The sequence below is a fragment of the Glycine max genome, chromosome 5, assembly GCF_000004515.6.
Source record: "Glycine max cultivar Williams 82 chromosome 5, Glycine_max_v4.0, whole genome shotgun sequence".
Taxonomy (NCBI): domain Eukaryota; kingdom Viridiplantae; phylum Streptophyta; class Magnoliopsida; order Fabales; family Fabaceae; genus Glycine; species Glycine max.
Genome location: NC_038241.2, coordinates 84,005 through 104,778, shown reverse-complemented (window position 1 = coordinate 104,778; position 20,774 = coordinate 84,005). Strand labels below are relative to the sequence as shown.

The 20,774-nt window shown below is 34.0% G+C and overlaps 4 protein-coding genes across 11 annotated transcripts; 2 read left to right on the top strand and 2 right to left on the bottom strand.

The window, feature by feature from the left end:
* Positions 1–3,176: 3,176 nt before the first annotated feature.
* On the top strand, positions 3,177–5,484 carry LOC100796565 (eukaryotic translation initiation factor 5). Its single transcript, XM_003524521.5, has 2 exons — positions 3,177–3,295; positions 3,644–5,484. Exon 2 carries the CDS (start codon positions 3,953–3,955, stop codon positions 5,282–5,284), a length of 1,332 nt encoding a protein of 443 aa, XP_003524569.1. The 5' UTR covers positions 3,177–3,295; positions 3,644–3,952; the 3' UTR covers positions 5,285–5,484.
* A 1,233-nt stretch (positions 5,485–6,717) lies between these two features.
* LOC547945 (50S ribosomal protein L22, chloroplastic) lies at positions 6,718–8,889 on the bottom strand. The gene is made up of 2 exons (NM_001317543.2): positions 8,586–8,889; positions 6,718–7,315 (listed from the first exon to the last, which is right to left on the bottom strand). Exons 1-2 carry the CDS (start codon positions 8,827–8,829, stop codon positions 6,930–6,932), a joined length of 630 nt encoding a protein of 209 aa, NP_001304472.2. The 5' UTR covers positions 8,830–8,889; the 3' UTR covers positions 6,718–6,929.
* Positions 8,890–9,081: 192 nt separating this feature from the next.
* LOC100798000 (methionyl-tRNA formyltransferase-like) lies at positions 9,082–14,002 on the top strand. 4 transcript variants are annotated; one of them, NR_183201.1, is made up of 10 exons: positions 9,082–9,360; positions 9,431–9,628; positions 9,695–9,797; positions 9,881–9,951; positions 10,028–10,132; positions 10,487–10,532; positions 10,663–10,763; positions 12,088–12,147; positions 12,202–12,402; positions 13,572–14,002. NR_183201.1 is itself a non-coding variant. In NM_001255139.3 (10 exons), the coding sequence occupies exons 1-10, from the start codon at positions 9,223–9,225 to the stop codon at positions 13,659–13,661; spliced, it is 1,101 nt and encodes a 366-aa protein (NP_001242068.2). In that variant the 5' UTR covers positions 9,144–9,222; the 3' UTR covers positions 13,662–14,002. The 4 variants fall into 4 exon arrangements, 2 of the variants coding, with proteins under 2 accessions (NP_001242068.2, XP_040871143.1); NR_183202.1 differs by having other exon boundaries at positions 9,144–9,360; positions 10,499–10,532; positions 12,218–12,402; NM_001255139.3 differs by having other exon boundaries at positions 9,144–9,360; positions 10,499–10,532.
* A 3,710-nt stretch (positions 14,003–17,712) lies between these two features.
* Positions 17,713–20,440, bottom strand: SOY69 (actin). 5 transcript variants are annotated; one of them, XM_041015211.1, is made up of 6 exons: positions 20,028–20,420; positions 19,895–19,939; positions 19,419–19,496; positions 18,931–19,324; positions 18,075–18,688; positions 17,713–17,993 (listed from the first exon to the last, which is right to left on the bottom strand). In XM_041015211.1, exons 3-6 carry the CDS (start codon positions 19,476–19,478, stop codon positions 17,928–17,930), a joined length of 1,134 nt encoding a protein of 377 aa, XP_040871145.1. In that variant the 5' UTR covers positions 19,479–19,496; positions 19,895–19,939; positions 20,028–20,420; the 3' UTR covers positions 17,713–17,927. The 5 variants fall into 5 exon arrangements, with proteins under 5 accessions (XP_040871145.1, XP_014630825.1, XP_006579420.1 ...); XM_014775339.2 differs by having other exon boundaries at positions 19,419–19,493; XM_006579357.4 differs by lacking the exon at positions 19,895–19,939 and having other exon boundaries at positions 19,419–19,493; positions 20,028–20,440.
* Between the last annotated feature and the right edge of the window lie 334 nt (positions 20,441–20,774).

The window sequence follows — 20,774 nt, the reverse complement described above, 5'->3', positions numbered from 1 at the left end:
CTGAGGCTTACCAGAGGCTTCTGCCTGAAATAATAAAACTGCAATAGTGTTAAAAGTTTTTGTTTGGTTTATCAAATTGCATGAGAACTATATGAACTAAGAAATCCAATATGAGAAAGCAGATTGCATTTGCCAAACCAAGTTTTCTTCAATTCTGAATTTTTTAAGTGCAAGTAAAAAGTGGTTTATCAAAAAGTTGAATTGGTCTAACTAGGTCAATCCTAAACTCTTATTCTATTCATCAAGATGTATGTATATATAGTGAGGGAAAGGAGAAAGAGAAAAAAGGACTATAATTATGTACAAAGGGGTTATCATTCTTGTGCAGGTGTACCTGGCCAATGGCCATAGTCCATAAAGAGAGTGGATCAAGAGTCCGTTTTGCCAAGTGAACCAAACCTTGCCAGTGGAAGTATATTTAAAACCTATTAAACTAGAAGCCAGCTTAAATCACCCAGAAACCCCACAACACAATCTTAAACAACCCATTGAAGAAAACTTAGGGTAGTTTCCATTTGCCATCCATGCAAGCATTGCAACTTTCGTACTCAAATAAATGATGAATTTTCGAACAATTCTTAAAGATCAGAACTTACAGAAGCCTGTCAAGCAAGACTATATCAATTACAATTCATATATTAAGCATGTGCCTATACTTGACTCGTAAAGAAATGACCAAAAACTGAGATTTAAGAATTTCCCGCTCATTTTCTAATGCATCTGAAGGTACAAGTTCCTTTGTTAAAAATAATGGCTTTGCTGCAACTACATGCATGGCCGATTCTGATCCAACACGATGAAGGGCTTCCACTTGCGTTTGACCGTCGTCTACTTGAAGAGACAAAATTCCAGCAATGCGACCCAAACCTAATCGAATCAAATACAGTAGGAGGGAGGTGTTGCAAACAATTTGGTACTCAGCACAAGATAATAAAACAAAATGATAATGGCTTAATTTCAAGAACTTAATGAGTGTAAATAGCGAGCACACTTGTTACGTTGAGGAAAGTCGATATTTAAAAGCATGCGTTGTAAGTATGAAGTGTTGAATAAAATAAATAAATGAACCTGGCTAGGGGATGGTGTGAAGATATGTAGAAATGAAGAAGACATTGGAGGATGAAGGGATGACGAAAACATCTTCGAAGCATGGCATTATCACCCATGATGGCAGCGACATCGGTGGTTGCGTTGTGAACAGTAATATGAAGAGTTTAAATGTTTTGGGTTGGTGCTTTTCAACCTATTTATTATCTATCTTAGTGAAGATCATAGTTTCAGCTATCTAGTAGACTATGATCAAGCAAATTTTTTAACACATGAAAAGATTCAAGTGATTAGTTAGACTTTAATTACTCTAATTCCTAAAGTGGGAAACCTTAGCTGGCTGAATTTTTTTAACCTATGAGTCTTTATAATATTTCCTAAAAATATTGTTACTAAGATATTGGCTCAAAGATGATGAGAAATAATGGACAAGATCATAGGGCCTTATCAATGAAGTTTTGTTCCATGAAGAAGGTAGAGACAATATTATTGTGGCGCAGGAAATCATTCATTTCAAGAAAAAGAAAAAAGAAAAAAAAAGCTTAAAAGGTTGGATGACCATTAAGAGTGACCTTGAGAAAACTTATGACCATCTTAGCTGAAAATTTATTGGAGACACACTTGGACTTAGACATGTCTCACAACTTGGTGGTATCATATGGCATTTCATTTCTATATCTTTCACGAGGATTTAATGGAAAGGAGAAGCACTAGAGGAATTTCAGACTAGGGGAATCCTTTAAGGGAACTGATAAGAACGTGGAAGTTGAGTACGTTTATCACTATAGACATTTTTCATATGTAAATGAAAAAAATAAAATAAAAAAAACAGAAAGGATTATAAGTCACCTTTTATAATTTGAGTACGTTTATCAGTTTATGGATGGGGCTTTAAAGAAAAAATAAACGACACATTTTTTTAAAAAAAAATTGAGAGTTATATGAATGAAAAAGTAAAATAAAAAAAAACACAAAGGATTATAAGTCACCTTTTTATATTCTGAGTACGTTTATCAGTTTATGGATGGGGTTTTAAAGAAAAAATAAACCATAAATTTTTGTAAAAAAATTAAGAGAGTTATATGATATTTATAAAAACAAATAAAAGTTTATAACATTAATTTTATATCAATATATCGTTTAATCAAAACTAGAATGTTCTTTAAATTCGGTGTTGATTTCATATAACTCTAGAGATATCTTTAGTCGTCATTGATGAATAATTTGGTTCAAAGTAGATATGGCAGTGAAACCCGTACTCGTGAATATCCGTTTAAACTCGTTTTGATTTTGATAGGAAATAGAGTTGATTAGGTAGAGGTTCAGGATTACCCCGACTTTTTTAATTGGGATCGGGGATGGAGATGTCATTACTTGTCTCATACTCATTCTCGTATCCCTGATGATAAAATTATTACAATTTTATTAATTATTTATTATAATTTGTACATAATTTAATATTCTTTTCTTGATGCTTTTTTAGACAAATACACTGCAAGTATGAGTCGTTAAAAATAAAGGTGTAACAATCAATCTTTTTAAAATCAGATTTTCAATATAATTTTTTTTACAAATTTAAACCGAGGATGGGATGAGGATATTAGATACCTGACCGGTACGGGGTGAGATAACAAATTTAACCTATGGAGTATCAGGGACGAGTGAATCGAGATCGAGAAATGGGGAGGGAATACCCATCCCTGTCCCGCCCATCCGTTGCCATGTCTAGTTCAAAGTTTACCTGTCAGTTGTCATAGTTCAAAGTTTAGTGAAAATCATAGTATTGCAAAGAAGAAAAAAAAAGACGGAATAACTTAAAAAAAATATCATTATATCATTCTCTGTCTACACAAGATTGGATATGAATTATGATCGAGCAATTAATATATCCATTAATCTCTTTATTATAAGAATAACATATTAGACATTAGAGATAAAATAAATACAAAAATTTAAGAAGCTTAAAATGAACTGCGTGCGTAACATTAAACAAATTTTTTAATTATATTTAATGTATGTTTAAATAACTATACAATTAAATCAAAATATACTAAATAAACCAAATATCCCAAATGCAAGGCTAATTTTGCTGAAAAGATTTAAATGTAGCATTGCATTGCCAGTTATACCCCGGAAAAGGCATATATAATGATTTGAACATTAGATTCGAGCCGCGGCGCACCATCGCAAGGTTTTCTTCTTCTTCTTCTTCCTCTCCTTCACGCCTTTTTTCAATTGCTTCTTGCAGGTACCCTTTCCTTATTCTCAATATCTCCTTTTATTTTTCCTCCGATTAAGATCTACCTATTTTTTTGCATTTTCTCCGATTAAGATCTATCTACACACATAACTAATCCTTATAATAACAACAACATTTATTATGTCTAAAATCAATAATCTGGATTGCGATTTCCAATAAATCTTCTCATAAATCAACCTTTTGTTTGCTTTTTTTAATTTTTTATTCATCTGTTTCGGTGATCTATAATAATAACTACATATTGTGTATTGCCACCATTGTGGGGTTGATTGCTTTGAAATTGTCCCCTTCTGAAGGTGTTAACACCATACGTTTTCTCTGTTGTTGTTGATTTAGGATTCCTGCAAGTACTGCTGTAGCAGATTCCAAGGTGAAAGGTTCACGTTGAACTTTCTTTCATGTTTGAACGGGCTATTATCCATTTGGGAGCAATTGAGTTGCTTGGAGAGTGTTTTTCTTCTTCTAGAAAAAAGAACAGGCCCTTGCCTACAAGACCCACCTGTATGCACTGCCAACCGTACCCGGAATACCCCAACTTTTGTTGTTGTTCTTGACAGCCTTCGCTAATTGCGTGATTGCATTTGCTGCCCAAGGCGTCTGTTGTGATTGTTTTTCTCTTTGGAACTTTTTTTTGTTTAAGTCATCATGGCCTTGCAGAACATTGGTGCTGGAAATAGTGATGATGCCTTCTATCGGTATAAGATGCCTAAAATGATTACCAAGATTGAGGGTAGAGGGAATGGCATCAAAACAAATATTGTCAACATGGTTGACATTGCCAAGGCATTGGCAAGGCCACCCTCTTACACAACCAAGTACTTTGGTTGCGAACTTGGGGCACAGTCTAAATTTGATGAGAAAGTTGGGACTTCTCATGTTAATGGGGCACATGACACTGCAAAACTTGCAGCTCTTCTTGAGATCTTTATCAAGAAATACGTCCAGTGTTATGGTTGTGGAAACCCTGAAACTGAGATATTGATTACTAAGAACCAAATGATCCAGCTGAAATGCGCTGCTTGTGGTTTTGTGTCAGATGTGGATATGAGAGACAAGCTGACTAGCTTTATTATTAAAAACCCTCCTGAAACAAAGAAAGGATCCAAAGACAAGAAGGCTATGAGGAGAGCCGAGAAGGAGAGACTGAAGGAAGGTGCAGCAGCTGACGAGGAACAAAAGAAAATGAAGAAAGAGACTAAGAAGAAAAGCTCGTCCACTTCCAAGGATGAGACCACAAAGTTGACCTCTACAAAGAAGAAAGCCAGTGGCTCTGATGAAGATCATCGATCTCCAGCTCACAGTCAAGTTGATGAGAAAGAAGAGGCTCCTGATGAAGATGATGATGATGGTGAAGTGCAGTGGCTAACAGATACGTCATTAGAGGCTGCTCAGCAGCGTATCCAAGAACAGCTAAGTGCCGTAACAGCTGATATGGTCATGCTCTCCACAGATGAGCCAGAGAAGAAGGAAAAAGCATCAAGTAAGACAAGTGATGGTTCTGAAAATGGTAATGCGATGCACTACAGGAAACTGGTTGGAGAAGTGAAAGCAATCTTGAACAAAGGTGTTGTGGCGAGTGAATTGCAGTCCCATATGGAAGCAATTCCAGCACCAGCTCAAGAAAAGATCAGTGCTCTGATTGAGGCCTTATTTGAGGGTATTGAGAAAGGGTTTGCAAAAGAAGTGGTCAAGAAGAAGCGCTACCTTGCTGCTGCAGTTTCCATGGAGGAGGGATCACATTTGCTATTGCTTCATGCAATTGAGGCTTTCTGTCTAAAGTCCACTTCCAATGCTTTGAAGGAAATTCCCATTGTTTTGAAGGCACTTTATGATTCTGATCTGTTGGAGGAAGAGCACATCGTGCAGTGGTATCAAGAAGGGCTGAATGGCGACAACAAGGACTCTCAGATATGGAAGAAGGCCAAACCTTTGATTGAATGGCTTCAAAGTGCGGAATCAGAAACAGAGGAAGAGTAATCTGCACGAATAGTCTTTCATTTCAGTTTCTTTACTTGTGTCTTTTATTTCCAATAAAGGGTCTTGCTGTAGTTGGCCCATTGAGCGTTGTTCCGTGTGCCTGTTTTTGTCTGGATTTGAGTAACATTACGAGTCTTTTGTGGTGTCATCGTGTTTTATTTTCGTTGCCTATGGAGTATGTATGCAATTTCTATTCTACCTATGTACTTGCAGAAGAAGTCTTTTAGGCCAATTTCAGAATACTTCGAGAAAACAATGGACAGTAGGAAAGTTAAGGGGGTATTTGATTTAACTGTTTTCTATTTTTATTTTCACTAAAAACAGACAATGGTGATGAAAATGTGTTTGGATGGATTTTTAAAAACATTTTCAGTGAAAATGAAAACACAGGAAACAATCAGAAAATGAAAATAATAAAATTTTATTTTTAGTGTTTTTGGTTGAAAACAGGAATCTCATTTTGGGTAAAATGAAAATACGATGACAAGAAATGTAATTTTAAGTAAATCTAAAAATACAAAAAAGACAAAAAGTCAATATATCATAAATTTTCAGTGTTCTTATTTTTTGAAAACAGAAAACAAGAAATCAAATTAAACATATTTTCAGAATTTTAATATTTTGAAAATGAAAACAGTTTTCGAAAAATAAAAACAAATTAAAAACAGAAAATAAAAATACAAACCAAACAGATCTTACGAAATTTAGAGAATGTATTTGGATTATTTTATTTTATATTTAATAATTAATGTTTTTGGAGAATGGCTTTTCATAAATAAAAAAAACCCGCAAAAGTATGCAAAACCAAACATGTACTTAAGAAAATTTATATTTGGATTAATTTATTGTGTTCAAAGTATCTTATGATTGAAATATCTAGTTGAGTGAGTCTAAAAAGTAATCTAATTGAATGACGACTGACGCAAGTTATTCTTCCAGCAGAAAAGAAAGCAGCAATCTTTTTATTGCTCCTTCGGCTAATCCTCATAGCGAAGCAGGAGATTGAGCATCCTTTGTTATTACAAGCACGTTACAAAACAAATGTCCGATTAATTATCTGATTTTTTGGTGGTGTTGTCTGCGAGAAAGGCATCACGACGAAGGGAGAATGTCCACCACCCTACCAGCTACCACCATAGTATCTCATCCTTCACTATAGGGATGATAATGACACGAAAGCACAAGAAATTAAAAACATGAAAATTTTGCTATTGAAATATAATGATCATAGTTTTGTTGTAAAAAAAAAACACTAGCATATTTAATTTATTCAAAATGTATAGTAAACCTTGTTTGATATAATAAGTAATACAGTTTAATTAAGTCCAAAAGATAGAACTAATATTAGCAACTCAAAGAATTGTTTGCTTACGTGCTAAATGCTGTATAGATATATGGTAAGTATTACTGAAGTTACAAAAATTTCTTTCCAATTTCAATCCAAAATCATTTCATATTCAGGACTTAAATTAAATTGAATATTTAAACAGTTCTTACATGGACGTACACAAATAGCATGTTCATTACTCCTCTACAAGTCACAATGTAGAAAATGAACTACATAATGTCGAAATGCAGAAATTTTCATGAAATGAAATGGGGGAAGGGAACTCATAATAAGGCATACATTTTGTCTCAAATAGGATTAAGCAGGCTTTGCTTCCACGACGGACTCACTAGGTAAGCCTTTTACCGTGATGGTTATATGACAAGTGCGCTTTTTAATTGGATGGGCACGCCCTCGAGCTACAGGTTTTACCCTTTTCATTGTTTTCCCTTCATTAACCTCTGCTTTACTGATAACTAAACTTCCTTTGCTTAAACCCAGATTATTGCTAGCATTAGCTCCAGCCGAAAACACTATTTTGAGAATGGCTTCACAGGCTCGATAAGGCATGAGTTCTAATACCATAAGTGTTTCGTCATATTTACGTCCACGAATCTGATCGATCACTCTCCGAGCTTTATTAGCAGACATACGAATATTTCGTCCTACAGCATAGGCTTCCACGTATTTGTTGCTCTCCTGTTCTGCACCATTGAATTAAAATAACTGTCACGTATTTTCCCAATACATTCTAAGCTGCAGATCTCTGACTAGATTAAGATCTATACATGATGGAATATTAATTTAACACCTGAACCCTTAAAATGTAAAGCTAAAAAGTTGACTGCCTAAAATATCTAATTTGAGCCTTTTGTTTTGTGATAGAGGGAGACTCAGAAAGACCTCATACTCATAGTCACTCACACATCTACTTTCCATTTCACACACAAACAAATAGGAATAACTTTCACCCTTAAATTGAAAGAAATGTACATGCATTAATGGAGGTATGCTACACAAGGATACAGTAATTGAATCTAACTAAAGGATACAGTAATCTTTTTTATCCTACACAAGGACTAAAGGCATTGCCACTAAGTTTGTACTGGAAACAGTTTCAAGAAGTAAGTGAATAAAAGGAAAAGACATAAAAAGCACTAGACAAGAGACGTGGTTAACGTGCCCCATGGAAACCTAATGCACATGTTAAAGCCCTTTTAGAAGTTAGAACTCTCATCCACCACAAACTCAACATTAGGCAGCAAAAGGAATTGGGAATTCACAATGCAATACTGAATATAACCATATTCACAACTTGACCAACAATTTTGTCAGCCTAAATACCCGAGTAAAACAATCTGAATGAAGACACAGAACGTGAAGGAAAAGGCCAGTTTGATTCTCTTCTCACTTTTTGATTTGAAAAAAAGTTTTCTAGAAGAATTACACACTACTAAACAATCATCGAAAATCTATTTAAGTTTTGAAAATTAGTTCCAGAATAAGTGTTTAAAAAAAAAAAAAAAAACAGAAACAGCCGGGGGATGTTTTCTCATCTTATTGAATATCTCCTTCAAAGTCCACACTCTGTTGCATTATGAAAATAAAATTGAAACACACCCTAAGTGAGGTTATCTCATCTCATCTAATTGGGGTCTATTATTCTAGGCTGTAGACTAGCAATACTGGGTTGCAACAAACAATTTGAGCATTTAAGAAGAAATATGGTTCCGGGAAGGAGGAAGATATATACCTGTCAAAAACACACAATCCAATCCGTATAGCAAACGATGTGATAACTCAAATTAAAGTATTTCGAGATAAACTATACCAAAACTAGATATGAGTTGAGTCATGTTGGTTCGGATTAAATATCTGAAGTTGGTAACATGACAAGTAAGAAAAATGTACGAGAAGGGAGAGAAAAAAAAAGACGAAATGAAAAGTTAGGGTTGAGAAAAGAGAAGGAAGTACCTCCAAACTGGGAAGCGTGAAAGCGACAAGCGAGAGGGTTGGGATTGAGGTGGGAAGTGTTAGGTGTGATGGAAATGAGGGTTTTGTCGTTGAAAGGGGAGGAGGAGCATCGAATTCCGACGACGGAGGGGAGTTTGGACTTGGGTGGCCATTTGAACGGGAGGAATTGGGGATGAGCAACAGCTAATGGTACATTCTCGTGAAGACCAAGCAGAGGACGGTTCACTGCCAAAGAAACGGCCATTGCAACTCTCTCTCTAGTCTATGCCTATGCAGCCGGATAGATGGATAAGATAAAGAGAAGGCTTTCTCTTCAATTCATGTCCCCTTTTATTTTCATTATTATTTTTTTCACATTAACTGCAGCAATTAAATTATTTTGATAAAAATAAATAATATTTTTTTTGGTTCAATCACCACCCTACTTAGATTATTATGAGATTAATCCTTAATATGAATTTAATTATCTGCAAGAATATATTCCTGATACAACATTTTACAAATTATTAATTGTTATTTTTTTCAATAAATTGACTGATATGTTAGCAAAGATAAATTATGAATAGTACTAGTACATTTTGAAAATAGAAGTAAATGATGAATCCCTTGAGTTTGTGATATATAGAGAGAGAGAGTTATGAGCATGTATAGCTATAGTTGTATCTCCACAAGCACAATGATTCGTCGGTTATGGTGTTTACAGAGCGGCTCTCCCTCCGTGCCCCCCTCGAGCACCAAGAAGAAGAAGCCCCTTGTCTTGTTGGGCGCACCTCATGTAGGTAACCTTTTTTTTTCTTTCTTTACTTGTTTCATTCATTGATTGTCTACTTTACTTTACTTTTCAGGTCTCCGCCATCGTCCTTGAAGCCCTTCTGAACGCTTCTACTTGTCCAGATTCTTCATTTGAGGTTGCGGCTATTGTGACTCAACCTGCTGCCAGAAGGGACAGGGGGAAGAAGCTCTCTCTCTCTCCCTTGGCCTCTCATGCTCTTCAGAGGGGCTTCTCTCCTGATCTCATTTTCTCTCCCCTCCGTGCTGGTGACGTATGTATCTCTTCTACCTTTCTTTATGCTCTTCTTATTTTATTTTCTCATCACTTCTTCCTGCAGGATACTTTCTTGTCTAATTTAAAAGCTCTCCAACCTCACTTGTGCATTACCGCAGCCTATGGCAATATATTACCCACCGACTTTCTTCATATTCCATCTTTCGGTCTGTAACTCATTTTCAAACTCTATCACACTCCCCTCCAATTTCTACATCTTAACACCCAAATTTCTCTTTTCCACTCTCAGGAACAGTCAATATTCACCCTAGCCTTTTGCCATTGTATCGTGGTGCTGCTCCTGTTCAAAGGGCATTGCAGGTTTCTGTTTTCCCCGTCAATCCACAAATTCTCAATGCTTTTATTTCATTAACTTATTTCGGTGCTGGTATACTAGGATGGTGTTAAAGAAACTGGAGTATCATTAGCATTCACTGTCCGTGCCCTCGATGCTGGACCTGTCATTGCTACTGAAACCATTCAAGTTGATGATCAAATAAAGGTATGATTTTCTCTTTGTTACACGTGGGAATGCATCGCGAGCTTTCACTTTATTTATAAAACTCGATTAATGTTTATATATTTAGTCTTTATCCCACATTTGTAATCTAATTTCAAATGTTTCTACTTCTGATTTGAATGTGTAAAACTGGTGCATATTATATCAAGGGTTACAATCTCCTTTGATTGCATTAATAGTATTTCCGGTTCATAATCAGTAAATTTTTCTTGATTTTTGGTATTGTTTAGGGGTTTGGATCTGTTCTTGAATACCCCTAACCCTAACTGTCAACTTGTTTGGTGAAACTTATGAGGCAGTTACTTCTTTTTCTCCCTGCTTTTGACAAAACTTTAGATTTCTATGTAGGCCCCTGATTTGCTTGAGCTCCTGTTTCATAAAGGTATGATTTCTTCTACTTTTGTCGTCCTATGTGCCTTTCTCTTGGTGTTGTATTAGGCTATTCTTATTCAGTCATTTTAATAGAAAGTGTTCTTTACTGAATGAGTTCCTATCTTTATTTGACAAAGCAGGATCTAAACTTCTGATTGGAGAACTTCCTTCTATACTTGATGGATCAGCAAGAGTAAAGGCACAACCTCAAGACGACTCTAAGGCTACATTGGCTCCAAAGGTATGTGATTGTGAGCCTTGATTATGTTACTAGGAAGCTTAAATAGAAAAACATTTCCTATTGATATCAGTCCAATATATGTCAGATCCTCCAAATTTTTTGTCCAATGCTATTTGCTAGACTGGTTAAAGTTTATATTGCATATACTTTTACAAATCTATTGTATTTCTGGCAACAAATTGATGCAAGTCAGTAACATATGTTCCCTTGAAATAATAATCAAAAGAGCACGAATGAGAGGCCACCAGCTCAACTTTATACTATAATAAATTCAAAGGCTCTAGCAAAAAGACACCTTTGAAGATATGGTATTCTGTATTCCTCTTTACACCATACAATACACATTGCCTTAATTTTAGCCTCCATATTCCTGACAAAACTCATACATGAGAATTCTCAGAAGTGGAAGGACACTTCTAGTGAACCCTAACCAATGGTTAGTAAGTAAATTCATGCTAGGGTGGGGGGATTCCTGGTCTTACCAAAAAAAAAAAGCTTCACGATGCAAAAAAATAAGTGGACTACTGTTTCTGGCCACATCTGCTCATAACACATTAGGTAAAATAGCTGTCATTAGGTCTACATCTACAAATTGTCATTTACATTGATCCTATTGTTTAGTGTGTGCCAATATCCAAATGAAAGACTTGACCTTACAGGTTGTTTTGGAGAGCTTTGGTGATTAAGAAAATGAGTTAGAGATCAAGAACAAGATATAAGACTAACCAGAAGAATACAAACACCAAATTGCGTCTTGTTGGAAGGAGAGATGAGTAGAACTGAGACATGGACTTGTTTTTCTATAACTCAGTTTGTGCGAAGAGAGTATAAACTTTTTTTTATGGGTAAATTATGCTTAGAAACAGAGGTGACCATGAACCACTGAAATGAATATTACTCACTTTCCTTCCAAAATGGAATATGTGAACCTTCATCCAACTCAAGAAACCAGTAGCCTATAAGAAGTATTTCCTTGAGAAATAATCTTCCAGGGTGTTGCATAAATTGCAGATATTTAAGTGTTTTCTTTTTCTTGTCTCTGATAGCTTTCTACTGTTGGAGCTCCTGTTGATCAGAAATAGGGTTTCATGCTATTTATTTTTACATGATTTCATTAAGCATTTAGCTGCAGTTCAGTTAAACAATTGTGAATGTCAAATATTGAATTGGGGAGAACTTGTGTTATGCGCCTTTCTGTTCGGTGCAGTAAATATCCTGTTATTCGTAGAAAGAAAAAGAAAATACTCCAGTATATACAGTTGGTAAAATATCTTTCTTACAGGGAGTTGCTCAACTCATACCTTTGTTTTGCTACTTTATGCAGATAAATCCAGATGAATCATGGCTATTCTTTGATCAAGAAGCATCTGTTCTACACAATAAGGTAAACTTCATGATCTTATCTGAACTGCTCAGTTGTGACATAAAACAATTTCAGGTTCGTGCCTTTTCAGGGTGGCCAGGAACTAGAGCAAGAGTGTTAGTGGTTGAGAAAAATGGTCAGCAGAAAACTTTGGAGATTAAAATTATAACCACACGAGTTCGCAGTCATGAAAGTGTGCAGTTCGATGAAGCAGATGACATTGCATTCGTTGAGGGTGCGTTGGTATTTCCATGTGGAAGGGGCACCACACTTGAGGTATGCTTAGTTTTTAAATCTATCTTGAAGTTTCTATCATGTTTGCACCACCTAGGTAGGTGATGATGGGTAGAAGCACAGGTTTAGGTTGTATTTGAGAAAGCCAAGTCAATTTCTATACCTCCAAAATAAAGAAAGAAAGAAAGAAAATAAGGAGCAGTTTTCAGACACAAAGAAGACCAATGTATATTAAGAAAACCAACAGAGAACTACTCCCAAAATTGATATTCTAAACTGCTGAATTTCTTTCTATTTTTTGGTAGCTCTTGCTTATTCTTATATAGGTTTCATTCTTTAGTTTCAGCTAATTTCAAAGTTTTGGCTAGTGACTTCCAGTGCGGAGATCTCCTTGAACAGTTTTTTTTACTCATTTCCCCTCAAACAATTCTTTTTTGGAACTAATTTATCAATCAGATTTTTGGTTCTTTGTTTCTAGATTTGTTTCAAAACTATTTAGACAACAATTTCGGGGAATTAAAAGAAAAAGTTTCCTCCCTGTTAGAGATGGAAATTGGAGACAAATGGATTGTTTCATGTTAATTTCAAATATATTTTTGGTTAGGAGCTTTTTTTTTACTGCGGTAGTTGTTTATTTGCTTTTAAAAAGTAACAGGTAAACAATAATTTAAAGCCAAAAACATAACACTAGTTTGAAAAGTTGCATTTTGAAATTTATTACTGTAGTATGTTCCCTTAATCTGAATCTGCTACTTAATATCTTTTACCGAAAATCACTATTTAATATAGTTCATGCATGAGCCTTCATAAAAAATGGGAAATTCCCGTGCCTCTTGTTCTCATTTTGTCCAAGTACTCTTTGAAATTCTCTAACTGTCTTGCATCTTGAAACTAATATCAAATATAATATTTATGAAAACAAATGTTTATGCACACTTTTTATTCATAGAGAATTTTGTACTTTGAAAATACAAAATTTCTTAGTTTGTAATTATATATATAAAAAAATTGTAATACAGTCAAGCACGTTAGTGAAATTTGCTTGCTTTCTGGGTTACTGTTAACAAGTGTTTAATTGAGGAAGTACTTGCTTTTCAGTCTTCAATCTAAACAAGAGCACTTTCTTACACAAATTTAGCATAGGTATGCAAGACCAGTATTCTTGCAAATCAAATATGCCTTTCTGAATTCAGTGATGTTGTAACACTCAGGTATTGGAAGTTCAGCTTCCTGGGAAAAAGGTAGTAAACTCAGCTGCTTTCTGGAATGGGCTGCGGGGGCAGAAGCTGAAGAAATTATGAGAGGTGGTTCATCAAATAGGAAGCCATATTTTAAATTATTTTTGGCTGTTTAGGAAATCCATTTTTTTTTGTTTTGATTTGATTCAAATTTTTATTTTCTTCTTTCACTTTATATATGATTTATGCTGCTTTTTTTTATGGACAAATTTTATATGATTTATGTATAACTATCAACCTTTGCAATCTCTATAGAAGGGCTTCTCAAACATGCATATTTTTCTATTTTTTGCATCTTTTATTAACACATTGTATGTGATTCCCAAGATAGATTGATAGTTACTTGCTCCAATTACTGAAGTGATTGTTGGGGATAAATATGTATGTCAAAAATTCAATCCATCATATTATCAATTTTAGTAAAGAATTATTTTTTTATTTTATTATCATATTTATTGTTTTATTAAATTATTAATTTGACAAATCTTTGATTAAAATTAGAGACTTGTTATTATGAAAGAGATCATGACAATGAAAACAAGTCTTTTGTAATTTTAATTTAAATTATTCTTAATCGTAGGATTATTGTAAATAAGACATCAATAATTCAAATAAATCAATATATATGTAATGATTTTTATTGGATAAAGATTAATAAATCTCATTTATTAATGTATATGTGGTCATCATTAAATTGACTTAATTGAAAATTCATAATAGTTAATATATCTTGATATGTCAATATGAAGTTCTCAAGAAGAAATATAACAATTTCTTTTGATTTGAGATTATCATAGATTTAACAAATTATTTTTATATTTTAATTCCATACACTTAATGCCTTATGCACTAGTTAAATGAATATTGGATATGATTAAATATTTGTTGAATTAATGGTTAATCAATCAAGAAGGAATCCATCAACTCTAGGTCATGAGTTTGAGCTCTATGATAGAAATAAGACCTTATCGAGACAATTGAATGAAAGAAGAAAAGAGTTTTTCGAGTCATTCATTGATGAAATGTGTTAGCTTATTAGAGTTTGACAATAATACTATACTCTAGAGTTAACCTTGAGCTATAAATGATGGAAGAAAATATTACATCATTCTTTTATTGGTTCTTGAAGGAAGTAAAAGATATTATTTTATGTTATTTGGATGCTAAGGGGTGTTGTTAGACACCTATCTTGATTAGTAAATTAACTATGATTAATTTACTATCAGTTTAGTATTGAACCTATGGAGTCACACAAATGAGTATTCCAATTTTTATAAAAGAAAATAATTTATTTGATAATTAAATTAAAAAAATTTAATTTAATCAAAGAAATATTTTAGTAGAATATTATTATATTTTTTGCTAGCACCAAGAATATAGTTAATATAAAAAGGGAGTACTATTTTATGAAGGTGGAAGTTGTTCATAAAATAAAAATAATATTCTATTGCTACATATCAAGATTAGTCATGTGATTAATTATGAAATATCTTTGTCTTATAGGATGAAGCTTCTTATAATAAAAGGTATGAGATGATTTTTATTTTAAATAAAATATTTCTTTTTTTCTTTAAAAGAAAAACTTAAATCTATATCTCTTTAACATTACAAATAGAAGTATACCTGAGACAAGTATACCAGGTTGGGATCTGGGTGTGGATACGCATAAAGTTTTTGCATTGTTGAAGAAAAATTTTGTTGCTTCAAGAATGCATATCCGGGTACATAAAAATAAATCATAATTTTCACTGCAAGTGTTGGAAACATTTCTATGTAACCATCAGTCCAATTTGAAAAGGAGTAAGAAGAAATGGTTTGATCTTCTTAGTTTTATTTCTCGAACAGAGAGATCCATGAATTAGGATCCTAGTGCATATAGATACAAATGGTTCAATGGGAGCAAAAATTTTGAGGAACATTTGGACTATTTTATTTCTGAACAGAATAAGTATTTTCAAGTAGTGTTCGATTGATTCCATATTAATTAATATTCGATTGATTGGTTTGATCAACAAAAAAGATCTCACCGAAGTTATAATATTCATTGCTAAATGCCTAATTGCATATAAAAAGGTCGCTTAAGGGTTAGATTTACTTCGCTCATTTGAGCCAATCTAACATGAAGTGTTTGGATGGGGGAGAGAGAGAGGATTTAAAACCATTACACAATACAAAAAGTCATTGCAAGAATTTATGCGCGTACTTCCGTGAACCATATAGTATGGGCTTTGTATATTTACATTTGCCATCAACACCGGCTGAGCTTAACTCAGTTACCAGCAAAGAGATGTCTACTTCATTTGTTGCCTCATATCTGTCACTGGTCAGCCATTGTTTTACTCACAATAGGTTTCAGCATTTTATTTTATTTTCACTTTCTGATGATATTTATATATAATTTACTTTGTCTTTTTTACCATTTTTGCACATTCGGAAACTAAAAAATAATTTTAGATCTTTTGAAAATAAGATTATCAATGTTTGACACTTTTAAGGATGAAATTCGATATTTATCCTAAAAAATTAATAATATTTGATAAACAATGAGATCAATTCTAGAGAAGTATTAAGCTTGTCCATGCTAAAATGACCAGATCTTTTAGTTGGACCTCAATGTGTTTTTAAGAGGCCTAGCAAGGTTTGTTATCAATAAAAAATTATTTTAAAATCAAAAGTTTAGGTGAGTTTGATACTTATATATTACTTACCAATATGGTCCTCACATTTGCAACGAAAATGTAACTTGCATTCTTGTGATGGTGGGATGAATCAATTCCTTTACAACTTTCAATAAAAAAATTAAACTAATTAAAAAAAGCAATAAATTAAAAGATCTCCAATAGTAACACTCACATTAATATATATTTTTAAAATGTATACCACCTCCTTCTCATATATTTTGATGTTTAAGATTTTTATTTATAAGGAATTGGTGTTTAAGGTTATTCCACATGGATTAAGAAATATCTAAGGGGGTGTTTGGTTTGGTTGTTTTCTATTTTCATTTTCACTGAAAACAGAAAACGGTGATGAAAATGTGTTTGGTTGGATTTCTGAAAACATTTTCAGTGAAAATAAAAACAGAAAACAACTAGAAAATGAAAATAATAAATTCTCGTTTTCAGTTGAGAAAAGAAATCTCATTTCGGGTAAAATGAAATGGTGGCAATGAATGTAATTTTAAGCAAATCTAAAAATACAAAAAGACAAGAAGTCAATATATCATAAATTTTCAGTATTTTTATTTCATGAAAATAGAAAACAAAAAGTCAAACCAAACGTATTTTCAAAATTCTAATCTTTTGAAAATGAAAACAGTCTTCAGAAAATGAAAACAGGAAATAAAAATAGAAAATGAAAATGCAAACTAAACACATCCTAAGGGACCTAAAAATTGCTATACTTTGACTATGTCTTTATTTAATACTCCCCCTGTTCTCTCTTATGAGAAAAAAAACAAATTTTTGTTGTCCTTTATAAACAAATTTTCACTATTTTTACTTCATTTAATGAGATTCTAATCAAAATAACCTTCATTTAATAAAATATTTATGTTCAATATCAAGTTCCAATAAATGGTAGTTTAGAAAAAAATATTTTTTAATTAAAAATAACATAATTTAATGAAATTAATTAATTTTTTTAATAAGTGTAAAATTAAATTTTTTCCTTATAAAAGAGAGCGGAGGCAGTACATTGATATCTGATGCCTAGAAACTAAACACTAGTAATGGATATTAAATAAGGGTATATTTAAGAAGAAGAAAAATATTAATTGGACTTTAAAATTCTAGAACATCAATTATTTTGTGAGAAAAAATTTGATTGTCCTTATCGTTGCTCCGTCATTAGTTATCCTATGACTGGTTCAAAATTTCGAGATCCAAGGTGAATCTCTGATTAGAGGGCTTGTGATCATGTCCATGGGGATACTGAACTGGTACGCAAAGAAATTATCCCTGAATTTCCATGCTAAGAGTCAATCAGCTGGGAAGAATAGCAATGCTCATATTAGCCGTACCCTCGACTATAAAAATATGTAATGCAAAAGATTGGGATCATAAGTTTGCATACCATAGTTCATTTAATAGTTTATGCTAATTCAGACGCATAATGAATCTCAAAAAAATAAAAATATATAATAATAGTGAAGAATTGCACTGTTATGACAAAACAAACTCCTCGCCTTCTCCAAATCACCACTCCAGAGAATAACGTGAATGAGTAACAAAAGTTAGAATAGAATGAAAGGGTTACAAGCAAGCAGCATTTCTTCCCGAGGAATAAAACAACTATCTTTTTCTTCAATAACCCTATTGCTCAAACAATTTAGAAGCACTTTCTATGAACAATTGATGGTCCAGACTCGTCGTACTCTGCCTTCGCAATCCACATCTGCACTCAAGCGATAATTTGTATCATTAGCAAGCATTCAAAGCAATAGTTCATTAATCATATTAAAGAACAGAAACATACCTGTTGGAAGGTGCTCAGGGATGCCAAGATAGAACCTCCAATCCAGACACTATACTTTCTCTCAGGAGGTGCTACCACCTTGATCTTCATGCTGCTTGGGGCTAAAGCAGAGATTTCCTTGCTCATTCTATCAGCGATGCCAGGGAACATGGTTGTACCTCCTGAAAGGACAATGTTACCGTACAGGTCTTTCCTGATGTCAACATCACATTTCATTATGGAGTTGTATGTCGTTTCATGAATGCCTGATGCTTCCATTCCTACCATGGATGGTTGGTACAAGACCTCCGGACACCTGAAACGCTCAGCGCCAATAGTGATAACCTGCCCATCAGGCAACTCATAGCTCTTCTCCACTGAAGAGCTGGTCTTGGATGTCTCTAGCTCTTGCTCATAGTCGAGGGCTATGTAAGCCAGCTTTTCCTTCATATCCCTCACAATTTCACGCTCTGCTGAGGTGGTAAAAGAATATCCACGTTCAGTCAAAATCTTCATCAAGAAATCTGTGAGGTCACGGCCAGCCAAATCAAGACGAAGGATTGCATGTGGGAGGGCATAACCCTCATAGATAGGGACTGTGTGGCTGACACCATCCCCAGAATCCAACACAATACCTGTAACAAGAAGAAAAATAGATCATCATAATGGAAAACTGAAATGGAGAACAAAAAAAAAACAACATATGAGCACCTCCTGGTTGATGAGGACACTGATTGTTTTAAAACAATTTTCTACAATGAAGAATCATTCCATTGTAAACCAGGTGCATGCTGTCTAATGACACTCTCATTCTATAGATAAGCTCAAACTTCAGCCTGAACCTCACAAAAGCAAATAATGTTCAAGAATATCTTACCAGTTGTACGACCACTGGCATACAGTGAAAGAACAGCCTGAATAGCAACATACATAGCAGGGGCATTAAAGGTCTCAAACATAATTTGGGTCATCTTCTCACGGTTAGCCTTAGGGTTAAGAGGAGCCTCTGTCAACAGAACTGGATGCTCTTCTGGGGCCACACGAAGCTCATTATAGAAGGTATGATGCCAAATCTTTTCCATATCATCCCAGTTGCTAACAATACCATGCTCAATGGGATACTTGAGAGTCAGAATACCACGTTTAGATTGTGCCTCATCACCAACATATGCATCTTTCTGGCCCATACCAACCATCACACCAGTGTGACGAGGACGACCAACAATGCTAGGAAACACTGCACGTGGGGCATCGTCTCCTGCAAATCCTGCCTGAAAAGACACATTGCAATTTCAATGAAGGGCAAAAGTTAACGCAAAACAATTCTCTCGAGAAGCATCAAACCAAAAAGTATGCATTTTGTACCTTCACCATTCCAGTTCCATTGTCGCAAACAAGGGGTTGAATATCCTCAGCGTCTGCCATCTTCTAATATCTGCTCTGCTGGATAAACAACACACTATTTTATTTATTAAAATTAATTGAAGATTAAAAAAAATCCGGGAAAAATTCATTATATAGGATATGTGATCCACAAAATTTCATGATTTTCAATAAATTTCAACTGCACAACAGGAGTGTGTTCTTAGCCTTTCTCATATATTTTTTGATTAAATTAGAAGAACAAAGTAGTGACGGAACAATGCACTCACTATTTAGCCACAAATCAATTATCTATTACATATTGAACAAACTAAAAATAAATAAAACTAGGTCCAAGGAAAAAGAATAGTCATGAGGAATGATTTATGAAATCTCCTATCCTGTCATGTGGGATGGGATAAATCATAGGCAGTAATTTACAAAATTAACAAGCAGATTAATGGTGTGAATAGAATGACCTGAGCATTGACAAATCCAGCCCTATCCGCAAAAAATCAAAATAACTAGAACACAATGACATTGCAGAGAATTAAACAAGGCAAAGTAGATGAATTGAAAAATTGACAATGGGACGGAGAATACAATGCCTACCTTGGGAAATGCAGAGGGAGAGAGAGAGAGGAAAGGATGGAAGAAGAGTGATCCTCTAAGAAAGTCAGACACAAAATGAACCAAATTAATTCAAATGAATATAACAACCATTACACCCAATCGGGACCATTGGATTCTCGCTCCCTGTATTAATTTTAGAGAGAGAAAGAGAAATTGACGGAACAGAGCTACTACATTTATATTACCCATTCATTCTCTCTCTCTCTCTCTCTCTCTCTCTCTCTCTCTCTCTCTCTCTCTCTCTCTCTCTCTCTCTCTATGCATACCAAATAGAGAGGAATTTACGGAAGCAAATAATGGATAAAGTTAATTTCGGAAGAAGATAAAAAAGAACGGACAAGAAAAAGGAAAAGATAAACACCCCACCCCCACCCCCTTCTCTTCTTTTCATCTAATTATGGAGTCAGGAGTGTCAAGGCAAAGATGTAATGTAAGATTTAAGAAAATACATCAATGATTCTACACATAGCCTTTCAAATGAATCAACTTTTGAGGACCCACTTTTGCAACCACAATAGTAAGATTTAAGAATGCCAACAAAAAACATTGAAAAAGGTAGCAACAAATTATGACTTGTTTGAACCTAGTCATGCCTAGAGATTAAAATTATGCGACTTTGCAACTACTACAAACACCAAGTGGTCAATTTCTAACTGCTAAAATTGGATGTCATTTGCAACTGAAAGTTAATCAATTCACAAGTAGGCAGATCCATATTTCTGTTGT